This window comes from Xiphophorus hellerii, chromosome 6 (genome assembly GCF_003331165.1).
Source record: "Xiphophorus hellerii strain 12219 chromosome 6, Xiphophorus_hellerii-4.1, whole genome shotgun sequence".
Classification (NCBI taxonomy): domain Eukaryota; kingdom Metazoa; phylum Chordata; class Actinopteri; order Cyprinodontiformes; family Poeciliidae; genus Xiphophorus; species Xiphophorus hellerii.
Genome location: NC_045677.1, coordinates 9,510,940 through 9,537,195, shown reverse-complemented (window position 1 = coordinate 9,537,195; position 26,256 = coordinate 9,510,940). Strand labels below are relative to the sequence as shown.

The following is a 26,256-nucleotide window of genomic DNA, read 5'->3' as shown; positions in this document are numbered from 1 at the left end:
AAAAATATTCTGGTATTCTATTTTAAACAAGTTTCTGTTTGAATAATTGTATATAATAAAGTAATTGAAATGTAGTTTTAAAACAGATTTTTTTTTAAAAATTTACTTTTCGTACTTTCTTTTTTTAATTATTTTTTGCATAACTCTTTCTTAGGCTTAGCGCTGCATATTACTTAGATCGACAGAAAAAGTGTTGCTTTCACAGTCTGCTCTTTGCTGCCCCCGTGTGGACAAATAATCATCAAACATCTCTGAGATGGGTTAATTAAGGCTGCGCAATAAAACAGATTAAACAACTTTCGAACCAAATCCAAATATATTTAAAATAATACAATGGTACAACAATGCATCCTGCATGAATACCCGCTATATTTCAGAATTATAAAATAATTCAGCTTTTGAGATGGAGGTCTGTAATTTGACCAGCTGATTATTGTAGTACTTTAAAGCTGTTAAGTTTTACGAGCATCAACAAGCATTAAATTGTATGTTCTCCTGTCTCTCTCATAACAAGGCCTCTTTATCAGAACCTAACTGCATTCATTTTATACTCTGAACCACTTCGCCAGGATGAAATATGAAATGGAACGATGGTGAAATTACACATTATAATGATGTTACAAATACAAAACACAGTGTTGGGGTCACACTTTGGTCTTTATTTGAACTTTCTGCAGACAGATGTTATTGTTTCTCGGTCTGTACCTGCTTGGCATTCATCTGGAACATTTCTTAGTCAGAGCAACATTTAGTGTTTTTTTTTTTGTTTTGTTGTTCTTTATCTCCAGAATAAATGATACAAATAACAGTACAATGTGAATTAAAGACAATGTTTTCAGAACATCCCAGATAGCACCATTAATGTAAATACTAACCTTTTAAAGAAATAGTGTGTGTAAGTTCGGGTCAAAGAGAAAATGACAGATAAGAGTTTGTTCCTGTAAGCTGAATATTATACAAAAAAACAAAACAAAACCAAAAAAAAAAAAAAAAACTGTGTAAAACCTATAGTGTGCTTGGTTACTACTCAATAATCACAAATTTCTCCTGTGGCACACCTACTGTAGCAGTGCTGACAAGACATGTAAATGGACACATTGGTTCTGGAAGTGTGTTAAGAGTTGGACCTGAATAGGCTCCTTTCAATTTTGCAAGCAAATTTTCTTCCCGAACACAACACAATATAGAGCCACCTCAGTGCTTTTTATCCAGGAATGATAATGGTCACAGAGTTACATCTGGTGCCTCTGCGTGGGTTTTACATGTACACTGAAGGAGCTGGTCCCTCTGTCGTTCAATGGCGTCTAACTCTATTGTGCAGAGCACTGCAGTTCCTCACTAGCAAATCCAGCGGATGAAGCGCTCAAAGAAAGCAGATTTGCCCAGCACGGAGAAGTCGTCGCCCCTAAAGACGGCAGACGAGTCTCCCAGTGACACCTTGCGCAGCACCTCTTCGTCGGTGTCGCTTCCCAAAGCGATCACCGTGGGAACGCCTTCCGCTCTCTTCATGGCGTCCACGCCCTCGTCCAGCTGGTCGGTGGAGGTTATTCCGTCCGTGATGAAGACGAAGGCCACCTCAGCGTTGCGTCGGGATAGCCGTTGACTCTGCAAACACAAAAGCGGAAGGGGGGGGGGGTTGGTGTTTGAGAGAAAGTGATACCGCAAGGGATAACACAGGTGAAAATAAATGTAACTTCTTTTCTTGGATCACACAATTTGTAAAAATGTTGGGTCCAAACAGAAGACAATTTACTGCAGCAATGACAGGATTCACCAGCTAGCAAATCATGTAGCCTGTACAGGGCCGGCCCAAGCCTCCATGGGGCCCTAAGCGAAATGTGGTTTTGGGGCCCTCCATCTCTGCTAACAATGTGGACTGGCTGCAATCAGCAGTCCGATCATTAGATCATTCACACACCTGCTTTAAACTTATTGCCTCTTAGGCAGTGCTGTTTACATTATAGGGTACATTTATTGGCCAACTTATTCATCAACCAGTTGATTTCTGGGCGCCGATTCCCTTAATTTTGGGGGATCGTGATTGGCTGATACTTAGATGTGAAGGCCATCTGCTCTGCAGTGAGAGCTGTGACTGACAGACCGGCCCACCAGGTCAGGTCTGGATGTTTGCAGTTAAACAACATTCACCCCACTGTTGCCAACTCACCAACTTTCTTACATTTAGTGACATTTCAGACAAAAAAATTCATATCAGCCAAAATCGGTAGCCAGGGACCGGCCAGAAAACTGCAATCGGTGCAGCCCTACACACATATTCATGACATTCTTTGATTAAATAAATTTCTATTAAGCGTTACTCTAATAGATAAAAATGTAATTTATACCAGGTGAGTCTCTCTCCCCTGGAATGTGGACCGGTACCGGTACTGGACTGTGCATTCAAATGATTTTAACATAAGTTTCACATAATTTAGAAGTTGATGTAAAAATAATGTTTATAGCCACAAAACGAAAACAACATGTCCCCAACTACAGCCTAGAGCAGCTCATCCATGTAGCAGCTATATAGTAAAAACATTTTGCTAGACAATGTCAGATATTGAGAAGTTTTAATTATTATCAAACGTTATCAAACACGTCGTTTTGAAGTCAAAATACCTCAGAAATATACAGAGCCAACCATGAGAATCAGCTCATTTAAAGTTTAAACTCAGTTTCACACCAACACAAAGACCCTAGCATAAATGTTTGGCTGTTGAACTGGACCGTTCAAGCAAATTTTCTATTAGCAGCTTTACAAATCTTTTACATTACATTACATTACCAAGGCACATTAAAACAAACCTTTATCTTGGCTTTTTTCTATTCTTCTTCTTTCCTTTCTCCTTCCCTGAAGGATAAGCCCTTTTTTGAGACATTATTTTGCTTATTTAACTTCTGACCGGAGCTTTGGACGTTTGGATCCGCTCTGACAGCAGCTCATGTTACCGGCGAAGCGTGCGGTACCTACTGCGACCACCAGGGGCCCCCAAGAGCAATTTATTATTTTTCTTTTTATCAATAAAATAATCATTTCTACATACATTATCAAATATATATTACTGTAAAAACAAATTATTCATGATGAAATTGTGTGTTTTTGATATTATAATGCCAGCAATTATTACAAAAAAAAAAAAATCAGCTCCACTGAGGGCTCTAAGCGGCTGCTTAGTTTGCTTATGCCTCTGACCCTTTAGCTGGTAACAGAAACAAATTCTTTTTTTCAAAGTCCAAGTCAAGTTTCTTGGCCTATTAGTACCATTATAGACAGAAAATAGTTTTTTTCTGTCTACAGTGGTAGAAAGTTTCTACCAAAAAACTTGAGATTAATCTTAGAAATTTACTAGACAAAACAAGGAAATTTCTGAGATTCGAAAATCAAGAATTTGTTAAAAAATACTAAGAAATTTAGAGATTAATCTCAGAAAACATGGACATTTTCTGAGCTCGTAAACAAAAATGAAGTCAAATTTTAGCGGTTGTAGGATTTCTTGTTTGTCTTTGATGAAAGGCCACAAGCCATTTCTTCCACGAGTGCGAGACTCTCATGTTTGTTTTGATTGCTTTTACCCAGAATGCCCTGCGCAACCATCCTCCTCCTGCTTTTGGAGCGGTCTCCGGTCCACTTGCATCCACACATTCGTACCACGCTATTGTTTACGTCAACAGAACCGAGACCCAGGTTTGTAGGCAGACCAGAGTTCAATTTTCTGATCCACATCAGAGTCTGATTGCGCATTTACACCTCCCCAAACGAACCAAAGTTTCCAGGCAAGCAAAACGGAGTTTGATGAAAGCGGACCAAACGGGGATGTTGTGAATTCACGCATAGAGTCCCTATTCTTAGGTGAAACCGGGGACATTTTTGAAAGCAACATGTAAGTGAATCACAAAGGACAATAAATGTGGACATTAGTAGGTAGACATTTCTCCTGAAAAGTATTGATTGTTAGACCAAATTTACTGTTAGATCGTACAGTACCTGTCTAATCACCAGATTGTTTACAGCATAGATGATGCCGTTGCCCAAAGCGGATGAGGAATCCAAATAGTTCACAGCTGCCAGCGAATCCGCGATGACCGTGAGATTATGCGTGAGCGGGAACTCTTCTTTATGGTCTCCTGTGCTGCCGAACTGCAGCAGAGCCAGACGGGCCCTGGTGTCATCGGTCGGGCCGTCGGCCAGGGTCAGGCGGCGGGCCACGTTCTCGATGAACTCTTTGGCCCGGCGGTGGTTCTCCAGGCCCATCCTCTCCGAACCGTCCAACATGAAGATCACGTCCACCGGCCTCTGCACACAACTAGCCACAGCTGGCTCTGAAACAGACCCACACACACACACACAGCATAGTGTTCAGTCAGCAACAGCTGGAGCGCAGATGTTCAAAAAGCTGAGGCTGAGAAAATACAATAACATGCAACGACTCTTTACATGCCAGCGTCGATCAAGGCTATTAACGTTCAACAAAAACAGTGCTGTTTGAGTTTGCTCTGCCATTTTTTAAATTTTATTTCTTGCCAATACATAAAGATTGATTACATTCCATTTTATTCAAAACAACATAGTTCACATCTGATAGGTGCAGTCACGGAGCTGGTAAAGTAACACTTGGTTAAAGCTACAAGGTGGTCAATTCTTTCTAGTCATCAAACTTCATAGACCAAGCCACATGCTGTAAAAGTCATGCACCAGCCAGGAGTATAATGTACAATATTTCCGTCTCTGTCCGAGCCAAGCAAATCAACCAAACATACACATACAAAGCCTCTGACTCATATACAAAATAATGTGAAATGTATTTATAGATCTGATATTTTCCAGGTGTAATTACTTGTAGCCACCATGAAACACTCACAGGGAATAAAAGTAAAGGCTGTAACTATGGATATGTGCAAAACAGCAAAAAAAAAAAAAAAAAGAGAAAAAAAAAAGTAGGGAAACATTTCGAGTGATTCATAAAGCTCATGATTCACAGTGGAAATGAGGCTTCATCACAGGGCCACTGTGCAAAAGTAACATGAACGGGTCTACAGTCGACACCATCAAATGGATGACATCTGTTTTCCATTTTAACTCAAAAAAGCTTTCAACTAATATGCTCAAAAAACAAAAAATATTATGTGCACGAAATGAACACGTTTCTCTGGGAGACAAAAAACGCGTTATGACTGCATATTAGTGTCTTTGTAGATAGAAAAAAAGGAGGAGGAGGACATTTTTGCTAAAAAGTCAGAAATTTTGAGATTAGTCTCAAATGTGCAAAGTTCTGAGATTGAAGTCAAAAATTTGCTGTAAAAAACAGACAATTTCTAGAAAAAAATGACTAAATTTCTGATTTTGATGTGAAAAATTCCTCTCACTCCCTGAAAAAATCAGAAATTTTGAGATTAATCTCAGAATTTTGCTAGAAACAACTTGGAAATTTCTGAGTATCAAAAGGGGGAAAAAATTACTTTAGGAAATGTTTAGATTTAAAAAAAAAAAAAAGTATTAGAAAATGTCACAGTTTTTTTTTTTTTGCCAGAAATTGATGTCTTTTCCCCCCCCCCCATCTACAACGGCCCTAATACGCCGTCGTAGGAGAGAGAGCCTAATCTACATTTTGAATTATTTTCCGTCGTCACATTTGCACAAAAACACACAAGTTTGCTCTCAAAGCTTCATGCAGTTCATTTCACTGGCCTGTACATATATTGCACCTGCAGAATAAAAAAAATGATTTAAACACAAATCAAGTCATTTTAGCAAGCTTATTATTAGTTAAGGTCATTGAGGCGAGGTAGCATGGTTAGCACTGTAGCACTAACAAAGCCCCAGGGCTTTCTCGGGGTCTCCCATAAGGTCGCCATAGACATATTTAAATGAGTCGATGAACAGCTTGGTCCACTGCTCCCTGTCCACTCCCTGGGAGAGTTTGGCTCTCTGGGCTGTGTACGCCATGGTTGCTATGCCAACCCCATACTGCTGCTTCTTCAGGTTGCTCAGCAGGCCGGCCACACTCTCCAGTGAGGTGGGGACTAAAGAGGGGCTGCCTTCTTCGGCCAGTGGCTTCCAGGGGGGCGGGGCTTCCCCCAGAGTGACGCCCCCTCCTGCAACGAGTGGGTGGAACAACATTGTGGGCGGGGGTCCCACGAATGCATCAACAGAGCCAGTTATGACGCTGGAGGCACACCGAATTGGTCTAAAATGACTCACAGCTCAACGAGTTAATCACATCTGAACAATGCAACAGTCACCAATGTGAGCAATGAAAGCAGACATGAGCATCGTTCCAAATGTTACGCTGAAAAAACAGAAGTTAAAAGTTTGCAGCAGTTCAATTTTCTGTTTTAAAGTGGAGAAACATAAAATACCTTCAAATTCTGACAATAAACCCTTTTATTTCATCCTAAAGAGATGAAAGAGGTTCCGCAGCATCCGGTGCAGGTCCACCAGGTTCCGAAACAGCTTTTTCCCACTTGCCACCAGACTGCTGAACTCTTAACTGGACTGCACTCAAAAACTGGTCTCCACTTCATACCTTGCACATGTACATAACTAAATAACTTCTATTTTACTGTCAGTCCTGCACTTTATATTTTATATTCATATTTATATTCATATTTTATACTGTATTTTATTTGGAGTAGGCCTGTCACGATATCAAATTTTGCTGAGCGATTAATTGTCTCAAAAATTATTGCGATAAACGATAATATTGTTTGAAGATCTTTTTACACTGATTTAATGGAAATGACGTAATAATGCAGGCGATTTCCTGCCAAAGATAGATACACTTTATTTTCAAAAGAACACTTAACACTGAAACTAATAAACAAAACAAACAAAACAACCAAAAACAAAAATAAAATGGATTCTCAGTCTCCATTAACAAAAAACTCACTTGGAAAAAAAAAACTAAACAACATAAAGCCAAAGTGGAAATAAATACTGCATTCAACCTAAAGATTATGAAGTCTGTATATTATGTTGCCCTTCAGTAATAATTAGATTTAAATAGAGAAGATGGGCACATCGACTACCTGATGCAATAGTTCACACTACAGATTTTTTGCTGCTATTTTTCCCCTTACGACAATCTTAAAACGTTGGTCTTTCTAAGAGTGTATGGTGTGTTACGGTAGATCGTTGTTGCCGCTCCGATCTAAATCAGGGGTTTTCCCAGACTGGGAACTTAACGCAGCCTGTTGAATGTGACAGGCAGCCAATCAGAAAGCGCGGATTCTCCTCGTGTTTTCTGAGGGGAAATTACGTCGGGGAATCCCAAACAGCTGAAACGGCGCAACCCGAAGTCCAGCGGACATTGGAGATGATACGTGGAAACAACATTAATGTTTATTCAACGTGCGAAGAATATAGAAATGACAAGAGGAGGAGTTGGAGCGAAATTACTACTGCAGTTGATAAACCCGGTAACTTTTCAGCTGTTCTTCGTTAACGTGACATAAATAGGTTCTAATGATTTTCATTCAGTCAGGACTTTACGCTGACACTAGCCACATGCATTGCAGGTAGAATGTAGTAAAGCATTGATTAATGCCTGGTTTTAAAATTAGTTCACTGGACTTGTAACGATTATTTTGTGCCCATTGTTGGACACCACACGGCAGGACCGAACCCGATCGAACCGTTATACCAAGGATTTCTGTCGGCTAATGTGTGGTCTGTCAGGTTTTGAAAATGAGTCGACAATCGGCTGGCAGCTCTAAGATCGTGTGGTGTGCGCTGGGCTTTACACTAAGGAAATGAGGAAGGGAGGAGTCAGTGGAGAGCACCGGAGCAGAGCCTTTTTTCCTTCAGTCTCATTAGCTGAAAGAGAAAAAGTTCGGAAGAGACGATAGTGCCGATAATTAAAATGACGTCGATAGTTTTAATTTATCGTACGATTAATCGATTTATCGTTTATCGCGACAGGCCTATTCTGGAGTAACCTCACAACATTGGAACCTCAAAACATTGTTCTGAGCCGTATGCAACGAAATTTCGTTCTGTATACACCCTGTGCATGCAAAATGACAATAAAGTCAGTCTAAGTCTAAGTCTAAGTCTGTGCCTTTTGAGGCCTAAGAAGGCAAAGGTATAAACAAACTTTGCGACTGTTTAGTGCCCTCTGCTGGCCTGAATGACCCTAAAGAGATTAAAATTCTTAAAGCTGCAGTATATAACTTCTATAAAAAATATATGTTTTTTACATATTCGTTGAAACTGTCACTATGTCGTGACATTACGGTATGAAACAGATAATCTATGAAAGAAATCTAGCTCCTCTGCCTTTTCCCAGGGCTAATTAGAAACAAGGAATCAGAGCCAGGAGGAAGATCTTATCGCTGTCAATCATGCCCATTTGCCTGCCGCTCACCTCCTCATATCTCCTCATATCTCTCTACTACCACTACAGCTTCTCCTTGTCAACATAGCATGTCACAAATGCTAAGGCTAATTAGCATAGCCACCGATGACGGCAGACAAACGATTTTTCTGTAACAATAAGTTGTTTCTCCACCATTCGCACATTCATCAGCGCGTTCACGTGGATGATTGACTGCACTAAGGCCTTCCCCCTGGCTCTGATTGGTTGTTTTCATTCGGGAACAGTGTATTTTTTTCAGACAGCAACAGCGGCACTGCGAGGAGGTGGAGGAGATGGATCTATGCACAGATTATCTGTCTCACATTATACTGTCATGACATGGTGACAGTTTTAAGAAATATGTAAAAAACATATATCTTTATTACAGTTACAAGCCGCAGCTTTAATGACATATTGGCAAACTACACAGCTATACACATGCGCAGGTGCATATTAGAATCCTGTAAATTAATTCAAAACGTAGAATTCACAAATATTAACTCATTAAACACAAGAGTGATATTTTTGTTTTAATTTAGATGATTATGGCTTATATTAAATTAAAGCAAAACTTTTTTTCTTAGATGACATGTACAGTATATTACACAAAAAGGCTGTGATTGTCCCTATTGGTTTACTATTTTTTTTCTACTAGGCCTTTTCCCTCCACTTAACTTTCCATTACAGCACTTGAATACAACACTCTGTAGGCTCTTCAGCAATGGCCTTTTCTGGTTTACCTTCCTTGAGGAGAGAGGAAAACAAGCAGTCTTCCCTATGATTAAGTAGGCCAAGAGTTCTATGCTATGTGTAATATTTAACATTTCTGAGAAATTGAGTTTTCCATAATGCATTAACATTAAACACTTGTAATATATCACTCTGCATAATCAATCTTTAAAACACTGGCATTCCACGCAACAAACCGGAATCAAGCCTTCAAATGAAATACTGGTCCAACCCTGAAAAAAGAAAAAAAAAAACCCACAAGGTTCCCCGTACCTATAAGCATCGAATAAAACTGGTCTTACCTGATTTACATGGAAGATCAGGGCATATGATGGCAGGATCTGAGAAAAAAATTTAATAACAAACAGTTTATAGTTTACCATTGACAATATAATCTATAAACTCTCCACTAAGTAGACATGCAGTACACGTAGTATTGATCTGCTGTGTGATTTACCAGGGCAGAGCACGGTCTCGATCTTGTCGATGAATTCCTCTGCCACCAGGTCTGCGAATCGTCTCATTCCCATCACTCTGCCTTCCTTCTGGCAGGCAATGCTCTGCAGACTCTCGTTCTCCTCGACCTGCTCGAACATGTCTCCGATACCGATGGCACTCACATCGACACCCGGGTGACTGCTCACACGGATCGATACAAACAAAAGCAGAAACAAGCTCTGCGATAAGACTCTTTTTATGCAAAGTCACAGTCCCACATTTTAAAACACAGAACAGCAGTCGCACTTGCACAGATATGGCAGCAGCCTGTCGTCGTCTCTTGGGTCAAAGCGTCCATCCGTAATCACGACAACCGTGACGTTGGCTTTGGCTCGGCGGCTGTCCCTGATCAGGTGGTCGTAGGCGAACTTGAGAGCAGATGGAGTCCAGGTTCCTCCTGCGATCCACTCTAACCGCTTCACAGCTTCCTGGACAGAAAGGGGGAAGAGGACAATGACAATGGATTTGTTAAAAATGGACACAAAAAGCTACACGCTGTTTAGTAAAGTAACATGTGCTTATATCCCTGTCAGCCTCATAAGGGGCCTCAGAGGTTTTGATGCGTAGAATCCAGTTCCAGATGTTTGGGAATACTGGGTGATACTTAAGACAACATCTCCTCCAAATGTTACGTAATATTTTAGATGGTTTGTGAAATAGCTTAAAATCTTTTCAGCAGTTTTTAGTCCAATAAAAAGCCCAAATTCAGTAGAATCCATCCATGGCCTACCCTCAGTTTGTTCCTTCTTAAGATGTAGATCCATAAAAACAGACTTTAAATTATATTGTCTAAGTCGTTGGAGAATTGAAGTTGATGTTTTCTCCTCAAGTGTTGTTGGAGCTTTCAGTAATACATCAAGAATAAGTAACACGAAAGCAAAAAAGCAACGCAGGGCGTCCTTGAAGACAAAGTAGAGAGATACATGAATCTGGTGTCAGATCTGATCTCTGTTGAACTTCCTTCAGCTACATGTGACAATAGACCTGATCAGCTTTAAATAATCAAACATATGGCCATCAGAATGGAAGAGCCATCTGTTCTATACGCTATATATAAACTTCTCTGTAATGTATGTCAGGGTTTATTCTGTTCCAGTGTCGGTGAAACCTTAAACGCCGTCAAAGAGTTGATGTTGCTGTCATTGAGATGGATTGCTTGGAAGGTCCCGTTGTGGCTGTACTGTACCACACCAACCCTTGTGCCTGTGAAAATAGGGGACCTTCTTGTTAGAGTGCTTCAATTCACAATCACTTTTGGAAGTTTTGGCGTTGCACTTTGACATTTGAACCTGTTTCAGACTGCGGGTCTGTGGCGAAAGATCCCAGCCTGTTGATGGTGTTGATGACAAAGTTCTTTTCCAAGGTGAAGTTGGAGAGTCCCACAGACTCCGAGCTGTCAATAACAAAGACAATGTCCACGGCTCCGCAGCGTTTCTCGCAGTCTGGAGATTTAAAAAACAATGCAACCAATAAGTAATATACGTAAAACAGAGGTTTTAGATGCTTCTACCCTTGTCACTAAACTCACCACAGCAGCCACACGTCTCTCTGATGTAGTTCATGACATCACATTCCTGCAGGCGAAAATGCAATCATGACCTTTAAAACCGCTCAGTTTGCGTTTCATTCATTGATAAAACTGTGATTAGATGTGTTCTCACACTAAGCCCGGGATCTCCCTCTGGACCTGGATCTCCCTGTCGAGGAAGACAACTTAAATTTATCTTTGGAATCTGTTTTGTTAAGAATACCACTGTAGGTGCCTAACTTTATTTGTTGACTTACATCACGACCAGGACCTCCTCTTGGTCCTCTTGGCCCTGGTTCCCCTGTGGGCCCTGGTTCACCCTGATGAAGGCAGAGGACTCACTTAGCTGAGATGTTAAGTACAACATTATCTATAACTGCATCTTTGAAGCTACTTACCGACTCTCCTGGAGTTCCTTTATTTCCAGGTTCTCCCTTTTGACCACAGTCTCCTCTGCTGCCAGGGGGCCCACGCTTGCCTGGGTCCCCTCTTTCACCCTACAAATGAACAGAGACAATCCATGTCAATTGAACCAACCAGACAACAAAGTGAAGGCTGAAGATCTCTGAGTGCCTATGTCTCGTACCGGATCTCCTCTTGGTCCAGGATAGCTAAATCCAGGTCTTCCAGTATCTCCCTGCCAAGAAAGTAAAAACACGTATGAAGTAAACTGAGAATGACATCACTGTGGATGAAGACAAATCTACTGCTGGTAACCTTTGGTCCAGGCTGCCCAGGCTCTCCTCTCGGTCCCATATCACCAGGGTCTCCTCTGGTGCCCTAAAGTTCAAACAGCGTCAAAAGGCATCTCGGGATTTCTTGCGATGATTCGTCAATGCGACTTTTAACCTACGTTTCTTCCAGGCTCCCCTGAAGTTCCTGGTGGTCCTCTAGGTCCTGGCAAGCCAGTGTCTCCCTGTTTAGATAAAACACAATGGAAGTTACATTGAAAGTTGAAGTATACTGCTCAAAAAAATAAAGGGAACACTTTAAGTGTTAAACACCTGTTTAAGTGTTCCCTTTATTTTTTTGAGCAGTGTATATTAATGAGGATATACCGTTGACCAGGCAATCCTTCATCTAATAAAATGGGTCTTTCTACCTTTGCACCTTTGCTTCCTGATTCTCCGGGGACTCCTCTCAAGCCCTCTGGTCCCATTTCACCCTGAAATGATATCACATCGGTCTTCATCTGGATGCTGCAATATGGGAGGAAAGTTCTACAAAAATCTTTAGAAACTCTGTAGAAAGTTCTTACAAATGGGCACGTGAACACCTACCTTATCTCCCTTGGTACCATCTAGTCCAGGTTCGCCTTTGGGCCCATAGTCTCCTCTTCTTCCCTAAAAAAAAACAAACAACAAAAGCCAAGAAAGGCCATCAGGCTTTCCAAAGACAGAACATGCGCAAAAATATCTGAATATTCTGGATGCTCTTACTTCCTCGCCTCGTTTTCCAGGACTTCCAGGGAGTCCCTAGAAAACAAAACATATACAGATCAACCATTCATTGTGTTGGACAAATTGGGTTTGAATTGACTATTCTGTCCTAATCATCTTACAGGGGTTCCTTTAGTTCCAGGAAGGCCAGGTGATCCATTACTTCCTCTTTCTCCCTGCAAATGAAACATCAGAGTTTAAGCTATTAGTTGCAACAGAAAACATCTGCTTTCTCTGTACTTCTCTGGTTTACCTCTGGTCCACCTTCTCCAGACTGGCCAGGGGGACCAGCTCTTCCTGGGCGCCCAGGGTCACCCTGGAAACAATGAGGCAGTTTTTAACAGTGACCTGCAAGAGTGAGAGGTAAAGTTTTTTATTGTTTTTTTTTTACAACCAAATGTGTTACCTTCTCCCCATCACTTCCTGGAGGACCACGTTCGCCGACATCTCCTGGATGACCATCGGGACCCTGGAAACCATTTGATTCTGATCATAAATTTACTATAAAGATGCTCAAATTGATCTTAGATGATGAAAAATGTCATACTCTGTCGCCTGGGTCTCCTTTACAACCCGGGGCACCAATCCGCCCAATTTTGCCCTGAAAGTAGGAAAAGGTTGCGAAATATGTGTGTCATCAAAGAACTCTAGAGGTAGTTTTAAAAGATGACAAGCCGTATGATAAAAGCTTTGCCTTTTGTCCATCGGTTCCGTTACGTCCTGCAATACCAGCCACACCCTATTGGCAATAAACAGACCCAGTTAGAGAAATTGAGACTGGTTGAAAACCAGTACCAATAGGTAACGAGTTTAAAATCATCAGCAAAACTTACCTTTTTGCCCTGAGTTCCAATCTCTCCCTGTATTCAGACAGATTTTTTTTAAAAAATGGTTACCAATAATTATTATTGCCAAATCTTAAATGTCATCAGCATCAACAGACTGAATCCTGAAAATCTTTATCAGAGCAAGAGGATCTTTTGAATCCCAACAAAACCAAGTTGAAGTCTCACCTTCTCGCCTTTTGGACCAGATTCACCCTATAAACAGAAGAAAAAGTAAAACCACTTCATAAAATTTTAGTACTAGTCAAAGCTCAGTTAAAATCCAGTTGGTGAGACCCTCCCACCTTAGTACCAGGCTGACCGATGGGACCTTCAATGCCGGGGTCTCCTGGGCGACCTCTTTCACCTTTTTGTCCTGCTTCACCGTTGTCTCCTTTAGCTCCCTGGTCAACAAGGTCCAACATGATTAGCGAAGGAAAGCGGCTGAAATATGCCGAGATCATGAGTGTGTATATGGAAAACTCACTTTCTGTCCTCTGTTGCCTTTTGGACCAGCTTGCCCTTCTGTCTCCAGGCAGGATACATTATAACACTAATGATGCAAAAATAAAGCGGTGAGTAAGGACATAACTGTCTACTTTAGATATTTCAAAGATAGTACTAGTAACAGTCCAGTCTTACGTCTACGAACGCCATATGTCTCTGTAAAGAAAAAGAAGAGAATGTAAGCCCAAGAGTTACAAACAATTACGTTTGTGTGTTACGTATGTTTGAGCTTTACCATTGTCTTGATAATGCGGTCCATCGTTGGGGTATGTATGATAGGTCTGCCCTGGGTAAGGTTCACAGCCAAAAAGTCTCTCCTGAAGACCGACGCCGGGGAGTTGGCAATCTCTTTCAGTCCCGTCTCCTCGATTTTATTCGATGACGCCACGGCAAACACCCTGATGCCCTTATCACGCGCTTCTTCCGCCCTCACCTTGATGCCTTGACACGTGGTTCTGGTCATGTGGCCGTCAGTGATGACCACGGCAAACCGGAGGGGTGTGACGTTTGATGAGGATCCACGCATCATCTCCTCGGTCATTCTTTCGAGAGCACAGTCGATGTAGGTGCCTCCTCCAAGGTAATTCTCAATTTTCACGAGATCCTGGTAAGACAAACAAGCGGATCCTCACAAAGTGGAAAAACATTATTAAAAACTACTTTCAGTGTTATACTTGGTGCAAGACAGGTTGTGCCATGAGTATTTCAGAAACTACTAATCGACTGGGATTTTAGTGTTGACAGAGAATGGAACAAGCAAAGGAAAATATCAGAGGTGCAGAAGGATGGGCAGACTGATTTCAAATGATTGGAGCTCAAAATGAGCTTAAATAGCCAATCATTATAGTTAAGAAGTTTTCACTACCAATTCAGAATGCAAAACACATTGAACCTTGAAGCGGAAAGGCATGGCAATGGAAAGCCTTGAAAGGAGACCTTCCTGTCAGCTAAGAACAGGAAACTGGGGTTAAAATGTCCACAGGTTCACTAAAATTAGCTAATAATTAAAAATCTTAGCTTTAAATGCAACATTCCTGTAGATAGGGTCAGACTGTGGAGTAAACAGGATGACAGCAGGGGTTCATCCTGGGTTATATCAGCTGGATGTGAAAGATTATGCCACTTTGGGTCGGTTAGCATAAACTATTCAGTTGTTGCTGCTGAGCATGTCCATCTGAAATCTTTAAATCATCTCATTGAACATGATAATAAGTTCAACGTACTCCAACAACCTCCATTCCTGCTAATGCTACTCATTTCAAATATCTTTTTTTAAACACAATCAAGGAAGCCTCAACAATAAAGCTGTCTTTCAAACATGCAATCTCTAAGGCTGCACAATATATCGCAAATATCATGTCATCACAATACCAGTGCGTGCAAATTTCATAAAGCACAGGACTGCTTGGAACTGCAATAATTGTTGGCTAATATATCCCAAACTCAAATTTTACATGTATTATAATGTAGTATTTAGCTAGTTGAACAATAGGGCAATAGATGCACACACTGGGCACCAATGTTAATGCCCAAAATGCCAAAGGTCACAAAGTGACGGAAGCACAAACAATTAATTTGATCACTGCAATATTTACCAATATTATCGCTACATTTTCTAATGTCACGCAGCCCTAACAGCCACCAATGAATAATTATTCGCATTACTATTATTTAACCTTTACTTAAAGAACAAATTGCTTAAAAACAATAAAATACCTTTCGCGAGGGAGAACCTGGCTAGGCCATACACAGATTTGTGAAAGGAAGCCTTTCCTGAGTTTGGCTCTAAATCACCAGCTGTATATATAATTGTAGGTTGTTGTAAGTGTAGTGCGCAAATATGTTCAAAAGTTCCTGACCTCGGTGCAGATGTTTGAGAACTTTGAGCCTTTTGGAACATGGAACATCAAACAAATGTAAATCATGTTTAGGTGTTTACCACCCAAACGTGAATGTGAACATAAGGTCTGAGAGGGCTCGAAGCTAATGAACAAAATTATTTATCGTTTGCGACCATAAATATTCAAACTTAAAACACACGACAAGCAAACTGCTGCATTGACATACAGCAGCTAGAGATAACTTTTAATGTTGACATCAGCAACATCTGTGTTTACGTGAAGTTTCAACATGGATGCAGTCAATAGGCCACATTAACACAACACATCTTTCTAACGTTTAAACAAATGTGAATGGAGACTTGTGGAACAGGCCTGTGTGAGTTCGTGTGCATGTGGGTCTTACGGAGAGGAACCCGTCCTTTCCTTGGATGGGGCTGAAAATCTCCTGAGTCTGGGAGAAGTGCAGTCCACCGATACTCCAATTGATTCGAACACCGCCCCGGATCTCTTCATTTTTCAATCGCTGCACAAACTGATCCGTGAACAACTACGGAGAAGGAGCGACAGAACATCATGCTACAGTACAGGGTGAAAAGAGTAAACAATGTTTCTTTTCATGCCTCATAGAAAGTGGGTGAAAATGAAACGCATAACACGACTTCTGTGGCTTTCGAGGATCCGCCTCGATGTGGATTTTAGTTTCTTGCTTTTGGGAACAAATGCGTTCAATATAGCAGAAAATTCACATGTAACAGTTGGGGATTTACTCACTTGAAAACAGAAATCTGAAAGTGTATCATTAATTAGTTAATTATTAAGCTGCAAGCTAACAATGCTACCAACTGTGGCATGATGGCATTTTCCAGCTTCTATTTTTCAACATACTGTACATTTATACTGGAAAATCTGTCCTATTTCCTAACCCTGCCTTCAAAATGCCTGTCAAGTATGTGTGATGACGTTCACACGACTGTGTCTGCTGAGAGAGTAATACATAAAAAGATCGCAAAACGGGAACTGTGGCGAACAACGTGGAATGCCAGCTGTGAGGAGGACAGACACAGAGGTCAAACAAACCTTTATTACTCACTGTTAAGAAATCTGGAGACAATATTTAGTGTGCGGGACTGCATCTGGAAGATGCATTTACTCTGAGGCTTTCACTTTATCAACAAGGATACTGTCATGAAGCGGTGTGGTGAGGGGTGGTGAGGCAGACGCAGCGGACCCAGGTCAGATGAATATGAAGATTTTAATAATAAATAAGTCCAGTAACAGGCAGCTCGCACAGAGACACACCGACGACGAACAGACTAGACATTGACGAGAACCCGACGAGGAACAAAGAACACAGGTGGAGTTAAATACATGGGAGGGTAATCACAGAGACGAGACACACCTGGGAACAATCAAGGGGAGGACAGGACAACGAAGAGACTTAAGGACACAGAAAAACACAGATCCTGACAGTACCCCCCCCTCAAGGGCGGCTACCAGACGCCCACAAAACAAAAACACAACAAGGGTGGGCGGAGGGGCGCCGGATGGGGGGCCAGAGTCCAAAATAACACAAAACAACCCACCATTGTGGGCGGAAACACCGGGAGGGCCAAGAGTCCAAAAACAACAAAAAACTACCCACAGGGTGGGCGGAGGCAAAGGAGGCGGGAACCACGGAGGTGGTCTGGCGGTCGTCCGCGGCGGCGGGAACCACGGAGGCGGTCCGGCGGTCGTCCGCGGCGCTGGAGGCGGGAACCACGGAGGCGGTCCGGCGGTCGTCCGCGGCGCTGGAGGCGGGAACCACGGAGGCGGTCCGGCGGCCGTCCGCGGCGCTGGAGGCGGGAACCACGGAGGCGGTCCGGCGGCCGTCGTGGCGCTGGAGGCGGGAACCACGGAGGCGGTCCGGCGGCCGTCCGCGGCGCTGGAGGCGGGAACCACGGAGGCGGGAACCACGGAGGCGGTCCGGCGGCCGTCCGCGGCGCTGGAGGCGGGAACCACGGAGGCGGGAACCACGGAGGCGGTCCGGCGGCCGTCCGCGGCGCTGGAGGCGGGAACCCCGGAGGCGGGACCCCAGGAGGCGGTCCGGCGGCCGTCCGCGGTGCTGGAGGCGGGAACCACGGAGGCGGGAACCACGGAGGCGGTCCGGCGGCCGTCCGCGGCGCTGGAGGCGGGAACCATGGAGGCGGTCCGGCGGCCGTCCGCGGCGCTGGAGGCGGGAACCACGGAGGCGGGACCCCAGGAGGCGGTCCGGCGGCCGTCCGCGGCGCTGGAGGCGGGAACCATGGAGGCGGTCCGGCGGCCGTCCGCGGCGCTGGAGGCGGGAACCACGGAGGCGGGACCCCAGGAGGCGGTCCGGCGGCCGTCCGCGGCGCTGGAGGCGGGAACCATGGAGGCGGTCGGCGGCCGTCCGCAGCGCTGGAGGCGGGAACCACGGAGGCGGGACCCCAGGAGGCGGTCCAGCGGCCGTCCGCGGCCCTGGAGGTGGCGATGATGAGCCCCGGGGGCCGCCCACAGACGGCGATGACGAGCCCCCCGAGGTAGGGTCTCTGGTGGAGCACAGGAGGTCTCGGTCGGAACGCTGGGGGTCTGAGTCTCGGGTGGAACGCTGGGGGTCTGGGTCTCGGGTGGAACGCTGGGGGTCTGGGTCTCGGGTGGAACGCAGAAGGTCAGGGTCTCGGGTGGAACACTGGGGGTCTCGGTCTCGGGTGGAACGCAGAGGGTCTCGGTCTCGGGTGGAACGCAGAGGGTCTCGGTCTCGGGTGGAACGCAGAGGGTCTCGGTCGGAACGCAGAGGGTCTCGGTCTCGGGTGGAACGCAGAGAGTCTCTGGAGGAACGCAGGGAGTCAGAGTCGGAACGCAGGGAGTCTCTGGAGGAACGCAGGGAGTCAGAGTCGGAACGCAGAGAGTCTCTGGAGGAACGCAGGGAGTCAGAGTCGGAACGCAGGGAGTCTCGGAAGGAACGCTGGGGGTCTGGGTCTCGGAAGGAACACTGGGAGTCTCGGAAGGTGCGCCGGCTGGAACGCCGGCTGATTCGGCCTCGGGTGCGCCGGCTGGAACGCCGGCTGATTCGGCCTCGGGTGCGCCGGCTGGAGGTGAGCCGGAGCGGAGCCTCGGGGCCGGCTGCTGGGGCGAGCCGGAGCGGAGCCTGGGGGCCGGCTGCGGGGGCGAGCCGCAGCGAAGCCTTGGAAACGGCTGCGGGGGCGAGCTGCAGCGAAGCCTTGGAAACGGCTGCGGGGGCGAGCCGCAGCGAAGCCTTGGAAACGGCTGCGGGGGCGAGCCGCAGCGAAGCCTTGGAAACGGCTGCGGGGGCGAGCCGGAGCGGAGCCTGGGAACCGGCAGCGGAGGTGACAGCTCCGGAAGGCGACGAGGGGCCGGGTCCACCGGCGGCTCACGGCGACGAGGGGCCGGGTCCACCGGCGGCTCACGTCGCTGTCTCCGGGCTGACCGTGGAGGTGGCGGATCCGGAAGGCGACGAGGGGCCGGGTTCACCGGCGGCTCACGTCGCTGTCTTCCCCGGCGTGAGTAACGGCGGGGGCCGAATCCGAAGGGCTTTGGGGTGGGGACTGGTAGGATCTGGCGTTGGCTAATCGCCAGGGTGTAGTCCGAGTCCAGTCCCATTTCTTCCAGCAGCAGCGGAGATGGCAGGATCTCTACGTCCCTGTAGAGATCCCGCTGAGCCAACTCCAACTGCTGCTGGATCCACGCCTCCTGGTCGTGCTGGGCCATAAGCTGCATTCTCACCGTTCCTTGTTCGTGGTCGGGTCCTACTGTCATGAAGAGGTGTGGTGAGGGGTGGTGAGGCAGACGCAGCGGACCCACGTCAGATGAATATGAAGATTTTAATAATAAATAAGTCCAGTAACAGGCAGCTCGCACAGAGACACACCGACGACGAACAGACTAGACATTGACGTAACATTGACGAGGACCCGACGAGGAACAAAGAACACAGGTGGAGTTAAATACATGGGAGGGTAATCACAGAGACGAGACACACCTGGGAACAATCAAGGGGAGGACAGGACAACGAAGAGACTTAAGGACACAGAAAACTCTAAATAAACACAGAAAAACACAGATCCTGACAGATACTAAAAGTTGTGATTTTGTAAAGACGAACGAAAAGATGAAATTACTTAGAGATAAGGACGCAAACAAGAATTTGGCTTCCAAACATCCACGTTTGATTTGACTTTGACTCATAAGTCGACAGCACTGCTCACTGGTACAGTCGAAAAAGCCTGCGAACAATTTTTGTCATTTTTTAAATTTATTTCCTCAACTTAATTTATTCCGATTCTCAACAACTTATCAAATCACCACGACTGCTTCTGATGAGGATTTTGAAATCCCAGTTAAAATTTCTCACTGACTTAGCTTTTATTTGTGATTTAAACTAAGAATGCATTACATCATTTGATTCACAATAAAATAAAATCAGTATTATTTTGTGGATCTAATTTCATTCCACGTCAATATCCAATAGTATCTTAATGCTTTTCTACAGTATTATAATTTTAGATGTCGTTTTTCTCCTATGCAGCACATTCACTACTGCAAGACGTATCAAAAGCCTTCAAATTAATTTGGACTGCAGCTGCATAATTTCACTCTGAAAGGCAGTTTTGGGAAGTTTTTTCCCTTCCTTACCGTCCTGCTTAACTTTCCCTGATGGCAAAATTGGCTCCTCATTCAGGATTGTTTGTCACAGTTTGGATTTTTTGAAAACGATTTTTCATTTCACTGACTGAAAACATGGACAAGTTTGAATTTTCAGGTTTTTTTTGTTTTTTTTAAGGAATGGCATGTTTTCTTGTCTTTGCCGTTTTGAAGAACTGCTGAGGGAATTTGACCTCTGTGTGTTTCATAGATGACATTCCGTGTTCATTTATCTAATAATGCCCATCATTTTTCAATGCCAGGTCTAATTAATTCTTCAGCAGAAAAAAAGTTAAGATCATTTTGACAACAAATTAGCACAAATTACTAATCAAATATTTACCATGGCAACCTTGTTATCTCTATCTCTTGTATAATCTGTATATTCTGTATAATCTGTGCATACAGCTCCCATATTTATATTTATACACAATATCTACAGTATATCTCTTGCTATAACCCCTTATAGTTCATACATACATAGTCTTGTACATCTGTAAATAAATATTTATATCTCGTAGAGCACTTCTGGATAGATGCAAACTACGTCTCGTTGCTTGTACTTGTGACAGTGCAATGACAATAAAGTTGAATTCTATTCTATTCTATTCTATGATCAATATGCCACATTTCAGCACAAGGATCCAACTCCCAGTTTGAGCTACATAACAGTCTGGATTAGCTTAAGCATAAAGCAGTATATTAAACTGTGCTGCGTCCACAGCAGCAACATCTTCCTATGTTTTATATCTGTGACTAAACTTTATTAACCATCAGAACCGTGCCCTCTCAGTCGCTCTATAAGACAAGTGGATAAAAGACGCACCCGGATGCTTTTCACCAGCGCGCCAGGGGGCGACTCCTGCAGCGCGATGGTCTCAGATGTGTCTATGGTGAAGTACAGGTGTATGGGACATTCATCTGCGACCTGACTAGATGCTCTCCTCTCTGAAAGAAACACACCAGCGGATGTGGTTAAAACGTGCTTGGTGTTGCACTGTTGCTGTTGCCGCGGAAACGCATAACACTCACGGTTGCAGTCTACTTTCTCGGCGTGAGTCAGGGCTCCGAGGAGAAGGCAGAGCACGACGGTCTCGAACGCCAGCATCTTCTTCTTCTTCTTCTTCTTGTCCTGCTGTCTAAAACGTAGAAGAAGGAAAGAAAGAAAAAAAGAAACGAGGCACACATGAGTTGACACAAACGTTGCTGCTCTATCCAGGCTGGCAGATTGTTCAAATGTAAAGTGTTAGGATCAAACTGATAAAATACAAATGAAACTTGCTTTGTTTCAGTCATGGAGCGTTAGTTTGTTGTCTATAACATTCTGAACAGGATTTCATCTAGTCTCTGAGTCAACTGTTTCAGATTAAAAATCCAGCAAACAATGGCAGAGAGAACAAAATGGCTGCCACACAATTAGTTATATTAATGACTTCATTGCACACCAGTAAAACAGAGTTTAAATTAAAGCCTTAAATGAGAAGCAACTACCAAACTCCAGCTATAAACTGTAGAAATCCACTCAGCCATCCTGCTTTCAGCTTAGGAAAATATTATTTACAGGCTGTTTACACAAAAGTAAACTGATTACAGCTACATATTTTTGATGAATTTGATCATGTGTGCAGCCAACAGCCTCATAATTAGTTTTTAGTCAGTTAAAGTCTGCTGCCCCCTAGGGGATGTCATCACTGTCACAGTCAGATTAACCTGTACTTTATGGTCTTGGACAGCGTTTTCCCAACCCTGGTCCTCAAGGCACATTGCTCTGCATGCTTTACTGTAGATGTATCCCTCCTCTAATGCACCTGATTCAGATTATTGTAGTTCAGTAAAAACCTGTTCACCAGCCATCAATTGAAATCACGTGTGCTGAATCAAGGAAACGCCTAAAACATTAAGGGCAACATGCCTTGAGGAGCAGGCTTGGGAAACACTGGGGGGAACACTCTAGTGCTGAAAGAAATGGGGTTGTTTTACTTATCTGCATATCCAGTCAATAATGGATGTACACATTGAAGTTGGTATGTAATTTGTTTCTGCCAAATCTATTTCATGGTTTTCTCTTAAGGAAGACCATAAATCTCTAAAACATGTAACCCGGTAAAATGTGTGCTGGATGTTTTTGAGATTTTTAAAATCACTCAAACATTTACAATATATTTGGAGACTTTTTTTTTTACATCAGGGACGCTTTCAGGACGTCCTAAAGTCTTAAATTCATGTATCTAAAAGTAAAGCCTTAAAATGCCTTAAATTCATTTTTTTAAGCGCCTCCCTCGCTGCAGCCCTTGTCACCTGTCTTCCTTATCTTTGTTTGTTTTTCTTTGGATGGGTTGTACTGAAATACATTTTGTTCAGCTTCTATACAACAATAAAAGCTATCTGATTTTGAAAAACAAATAAGCTGGCCTTAAATACGTTATTCACAGGTTTTAAGTTTCATCGTGGCAAAACTATTTAATTTCATATAGCTATTTTATATTCATTTTTTTTTCTCATGGGATGTTTCTGTCTGTCAAAAGTTTGAGTCGCATGAAGACATCTTCATTGTATTCTTTAACTCGAGGCTATCGATAATCCACTGCTAACATAGCCTTGCTAGCTATCTAGCTAGCTGGCTTCCTTGTGTCTGTAGCCAAAAAGGGCAAATGCAAATCTATTGCCAGTTGGCTCGATGAAGTTCGTTCATTTCTATGGAGATACAGGTCTTAAATTTCATTCATAGTGGTCTTAAAAAGTCTTAAATTTGAGTTGGTGAAACCTGCAGAAACCCTGGCTTTACATTGAGGCAGCCAGGAGAATCACAAAACTAAAGCGGACTCACGCACTGGACTGGATGAGTATACCCTGATCACAAATTCCTTTAAGCACAGTTTGTATAGATAGAAAGAGCTGTAATATAAAAAAAATAGAATCTGTACTTTTTTTCCCCCCACTCTTAATATTTCACATCATCAAACTTATTGCAATATGAGACAAAGACAACTGGAGTAAATATAAAAAGGCAGTTTTTAAATTATTTTATTTATTAAAAGGAAAGTAGCTAAACAAAACGTAGCGTTGTGCTAACGAGCAACTAGTTTTTCATGCACTGGACAAATTTTAGGCCACTCTTCTATGTAGAATGGTTTTAATATTCCCAATTGGGATGAGCTTGGAATGAATGTGGGCCGTGCAGCAGCAGCAAGACCACTCAAACCTTCATTTTTGCTTTTGTTTAGCCAATCAGAGGTGGACATAGGGTTGCTTAGTTTACTGTTAACTCATGAATACCATGAGTTTGATCAAGGTATTCATGTACAATCCATAGTTCCAACAATTACATGAAGTAACTCAGTAATCCAGGTCCAGAAGCAGCAAATGAGCACCAGACCATCACACTGCCGTCACCATGTTTTGACTGTAGGTATGACCTTATTCTGAAATTCTGTATACGTTTTAGAACAGATGTAACCGAACACACAGTTTCCAAAAGGGTCCAGTTTTTTTTTTTCTCATCAGTCGTCAGAATATTTTCCACAAATGTCTTGAGGATCATCGAGAGGTTTGTGGCAAATGTGGCCAAAAAACAAAAAGTGGTTTTGTTCTTGGAACTCTACCATGGATCATGAACTCTGACCTTCTCTGAGGAACGTGAGCCCTGCATTGGATTAGATGTTAGTTTTATTCTCCCAGGTGACAATCTTGAAGGAACCTCCACTGCCTCTGGGGAAAACAGTTTGGACCATTAACAAAAAGTTTTCTGTCCAAACTTTTTGCCATGAGGGCCAAAGTCGTTAAATAGAAGGCGCTTGGGGCCTTCTATTTAACGAAGGCCCCAAGCCTTCGTTAAATAGAAGGCTTGGGGCCTTCTATTTAACGAACATAAAATCTTATGTAAATATTGCATAAGATTTTTAGAACTAACCTTTTGTACCTTATCTGCTTGGTAATAATCTAAAATCTTTTGATTTTATCAAAAATAAGAAAATAGTTGAATTTTTGTAGAAAATTCATCTGTGAATCATTGCAGATATAAAACATTAAAAAAAGTCCACATTTAACATTTTTGGCAGGTTGATTGTTTTCTTAATTTGAAAGGAAGTAAAATTTACTTTTGGGAAAAAGTAGGCTGGCTGTTTTTGATTCTAGTTGCCTCAAAATGAAAATGAATGCAAATATGTTGCCCTACAAAATGTCCATCTGCATCAACCACCTATAACTGCAGGTCAGATTTGCTCTTGTCTCGAGCAAAATCCCACAGAGGGCCGCAAATGGCCCCCAGGCCGCACTTTGGACACCCCTGCACTAGATGTAAGAAATATCGCCTTGTTGCACAGATAATCACACAAAATCAAATGAGCACAAACTACAAATTGGTTAGCTTGGCGGTGCAGCCACGCAATGATTCACTTTGGAAAGATGGTTGTTTCCTGGACAGCTGGACTTGGATAAAGTCTGTATCGGTTGAAAGAGTGATGTGTCTTTAGGTGTTTGTATCTTAGCTTCCTACCAAATCCTGAGCCATCTGTGACCCAAAGGTTGAAACGTCGCATGCAGTGTCCTTTAATACCACAAAAAGCCCAAACTAAATGCTGCTCTCTAGATGGGGAGCAGAAATAACATGTAAACAATTATCCTCCTGTGTCCCTGTTATTTGTCACTATACACGAATCTGAGCAACTTACAGCAAGTAAGTGACAGTCACTGAGTTTATGCAATTTACAAAAACCTCAAAACCCTCACGAAAAACAAAATGTCTGCCACTTTAGAGGGAGAAAGCACAGGATAATTATCTATCAGGCTTCGAGGATCTGCCAACTAATCAACCTACCAACTAATCCTAAACATTTGAGCCCACATGGAAAGAAATAATCACTTTAGACACGTTTTCCAAAGGACGTTTTCTTACTCATCATTCTTAGCTCTCCTTTAATTGTGTTTTAACTGTCGACTAATGGATTAGGGGGGCCACGCGCATTGCTGTGGCGCCCTCGCGCGGACAGAAAACCACGCAGTGGAGAGGAGTCGCTCCAGCAAATGTTTTCACTCTTCTCCAAGGAGCCTAATCCAGTCACCTCACTTCGCAAGTGAAAATCACGCAAAACAAATATGCAACTAGCGTGACACTAAGCTTCAAGAAAGTTTGGAAGTTTTCAGAGGCCGCGGATGCTCAGATCAAACTTTAATCAAGCATAAGTTTTGGGTTACATTTCATTAAAAGAAGATGAGATATACATTAGTTCAGATACAGCAAGAGTGAGGACAACCACCATCTGGAGAGCTTGTTGTGCGTAAAAGAGCGCAGCTTACCTGGACTGTTGGGCACTTCAAACTTTTACGCAGTGGGGGCCCACAAAGCTGGTTATGTCCTCATCTCCACGGAAGGGAAAAGCTGATGGAGGGAAAACCAAAAGGGGAGGAATTCGGGAGGACAACGCGGGAAAGAAAAGCTCCGAGATGTGCGCTTACTTCCCGCAGCAGAGAGCCGTCCTTTCGCCCTGCCGTCCAGGTCCCAGCCCCAGCCAGAAAAAAAAAAAAAAAACTCCCGATCCCTCCTCCGAGGAGCGCGCGCGACACACGACGGTGTGCGCCGCATGTCCGCGCGGGGGCGCCCTGGCTCCGTCGGAGCCCGCGTGCACGCGCGGACGCGGACTGTTAATGGTCAGTTAAAGATCAAAGTCGCCTAAAGGGCCGCTCGCTCGCTGCAGTCTGCGCTCGTGGGCGGATTTGACTTCAAACCGGGTTACGATGCCCGTTTGGCATCAGACGGCGTGGACACATGACCAGCCTGGGGGACAGATGCAGAATGCTTAGGATGGACTTATTGTTGTTGTTATTGTTGTTATTATGATTTAATCTCAAACATGTGGAGGGATCGAAGTCGTATAGAAC

At 43.6% G+C, this 26,256-nt stretch overlaps 1 protein-coding gene across 3 annotated transcripts; it reads right to left on the bottom strand.

Annotated features, from left to right (window-relative positions):
• Positions 1 to 638: 638 nt before the first annotated feature.
• Positions 639 to 25,919, bottom strand: col6a2 (collagen, type VI, alpha 2). 3 transcript variants are annotated; one of them, XM_032565259.1, is made up of 33 exons: positions 25,834 to 25,919; positions 25,675 to 25,756; positions 21,412 to 21,518; positions 21,206 to 21,327; positions 16,124 to 16,267; positions 14,115 to 14,483; positions 14,015 to 14,035; positions 13,860 to 13,925; positions 13,678 to 13,776; positions 13,562 to 13,588; positions 13,382 to 13,408; positions 13,243 to 13,287; positions 13,096 to 13,149; positions 12,955 to 13,017; positions 12,802 to 12,864; positions 12,671 to 12,724; positions 12,549 to 12,584; positions 12,390 to 12,452; positions 12,212 to 12,274; positions 11,963 to 12,025; positions 11,827 to 11,889; positions 11,696 to 11,746; positions 11,508 to 11,606; positions 11,367 to 11,429; positions 11,243 to 11,278; positions 11,110 to 11,155; positions 10,871 to 11,023; positions 10,690 to 10,784; positions 9,828 to 10,009; positions 9,541 to 9,719; positions 9,386 to 9,424; positions 3,986 to 4,320; positions 639 to 1,605 (listed from the first exon to the last, which is right to left on the bottom strand). In XM_032565259.1, the coding sequence occupies exons 3-33, from the start codon at positions 21,485 to 21,487 to the stop codon at positions 1,339 to 1,341; spliced, it is 3,063 nt and encodes a 1,020-aa protein (XP_032421150.1). In that variant the 5' UTR covers positions 21,488 to 21,518; positions 25,675 to 25,756; positions 25,834 to 25,919; the 3' UTR covers positions 639 to 1,338. The 3 variants fall into 3 exon arrangements, with proteins under 3 accessions (XP_032421150.1, XP_032421149.1, XP_032421151.1); XM_032565258.1 differs by having other exon boundaries at positions 25,675 to 25,900; XM_032565260.1 differs by lacking the exons at positions 639 to 1,605; positions 3,986 to 4,320 and adding an exon at positions 5,511 to 6,093 and having other exon boundaries at positions 25,675 to 25,901.
• Positions 25,920 to 26,256: the final 337 nt, after the last annotated feature.

Bases quoted from the DNA above. Each gene is read 5' to 3' on its own strand.
- col6a2 (XM_032565259.1), bottom strand. From the start codon at position 21,487: ATGCTGGCGTTCGAGACCGTCGTGCTCTGCCTTCTCCTCGGAGCCCTG. The intron at 12,585-12,670 runs GTAAGATGATTA...TTTGTTTTCTAG, and splicing joins CTGGAACTAAAGGAACCCCT to GGACTCCCTGGAAGTCCTGG. The intron at 11,024-11,109 runs GTGAGTTTAGTG...TTAAATCTCCAG, and splicing joins AGAGACGTGTGGCTGCTGTG to ACTGCGAGAAACGCTGCGGA.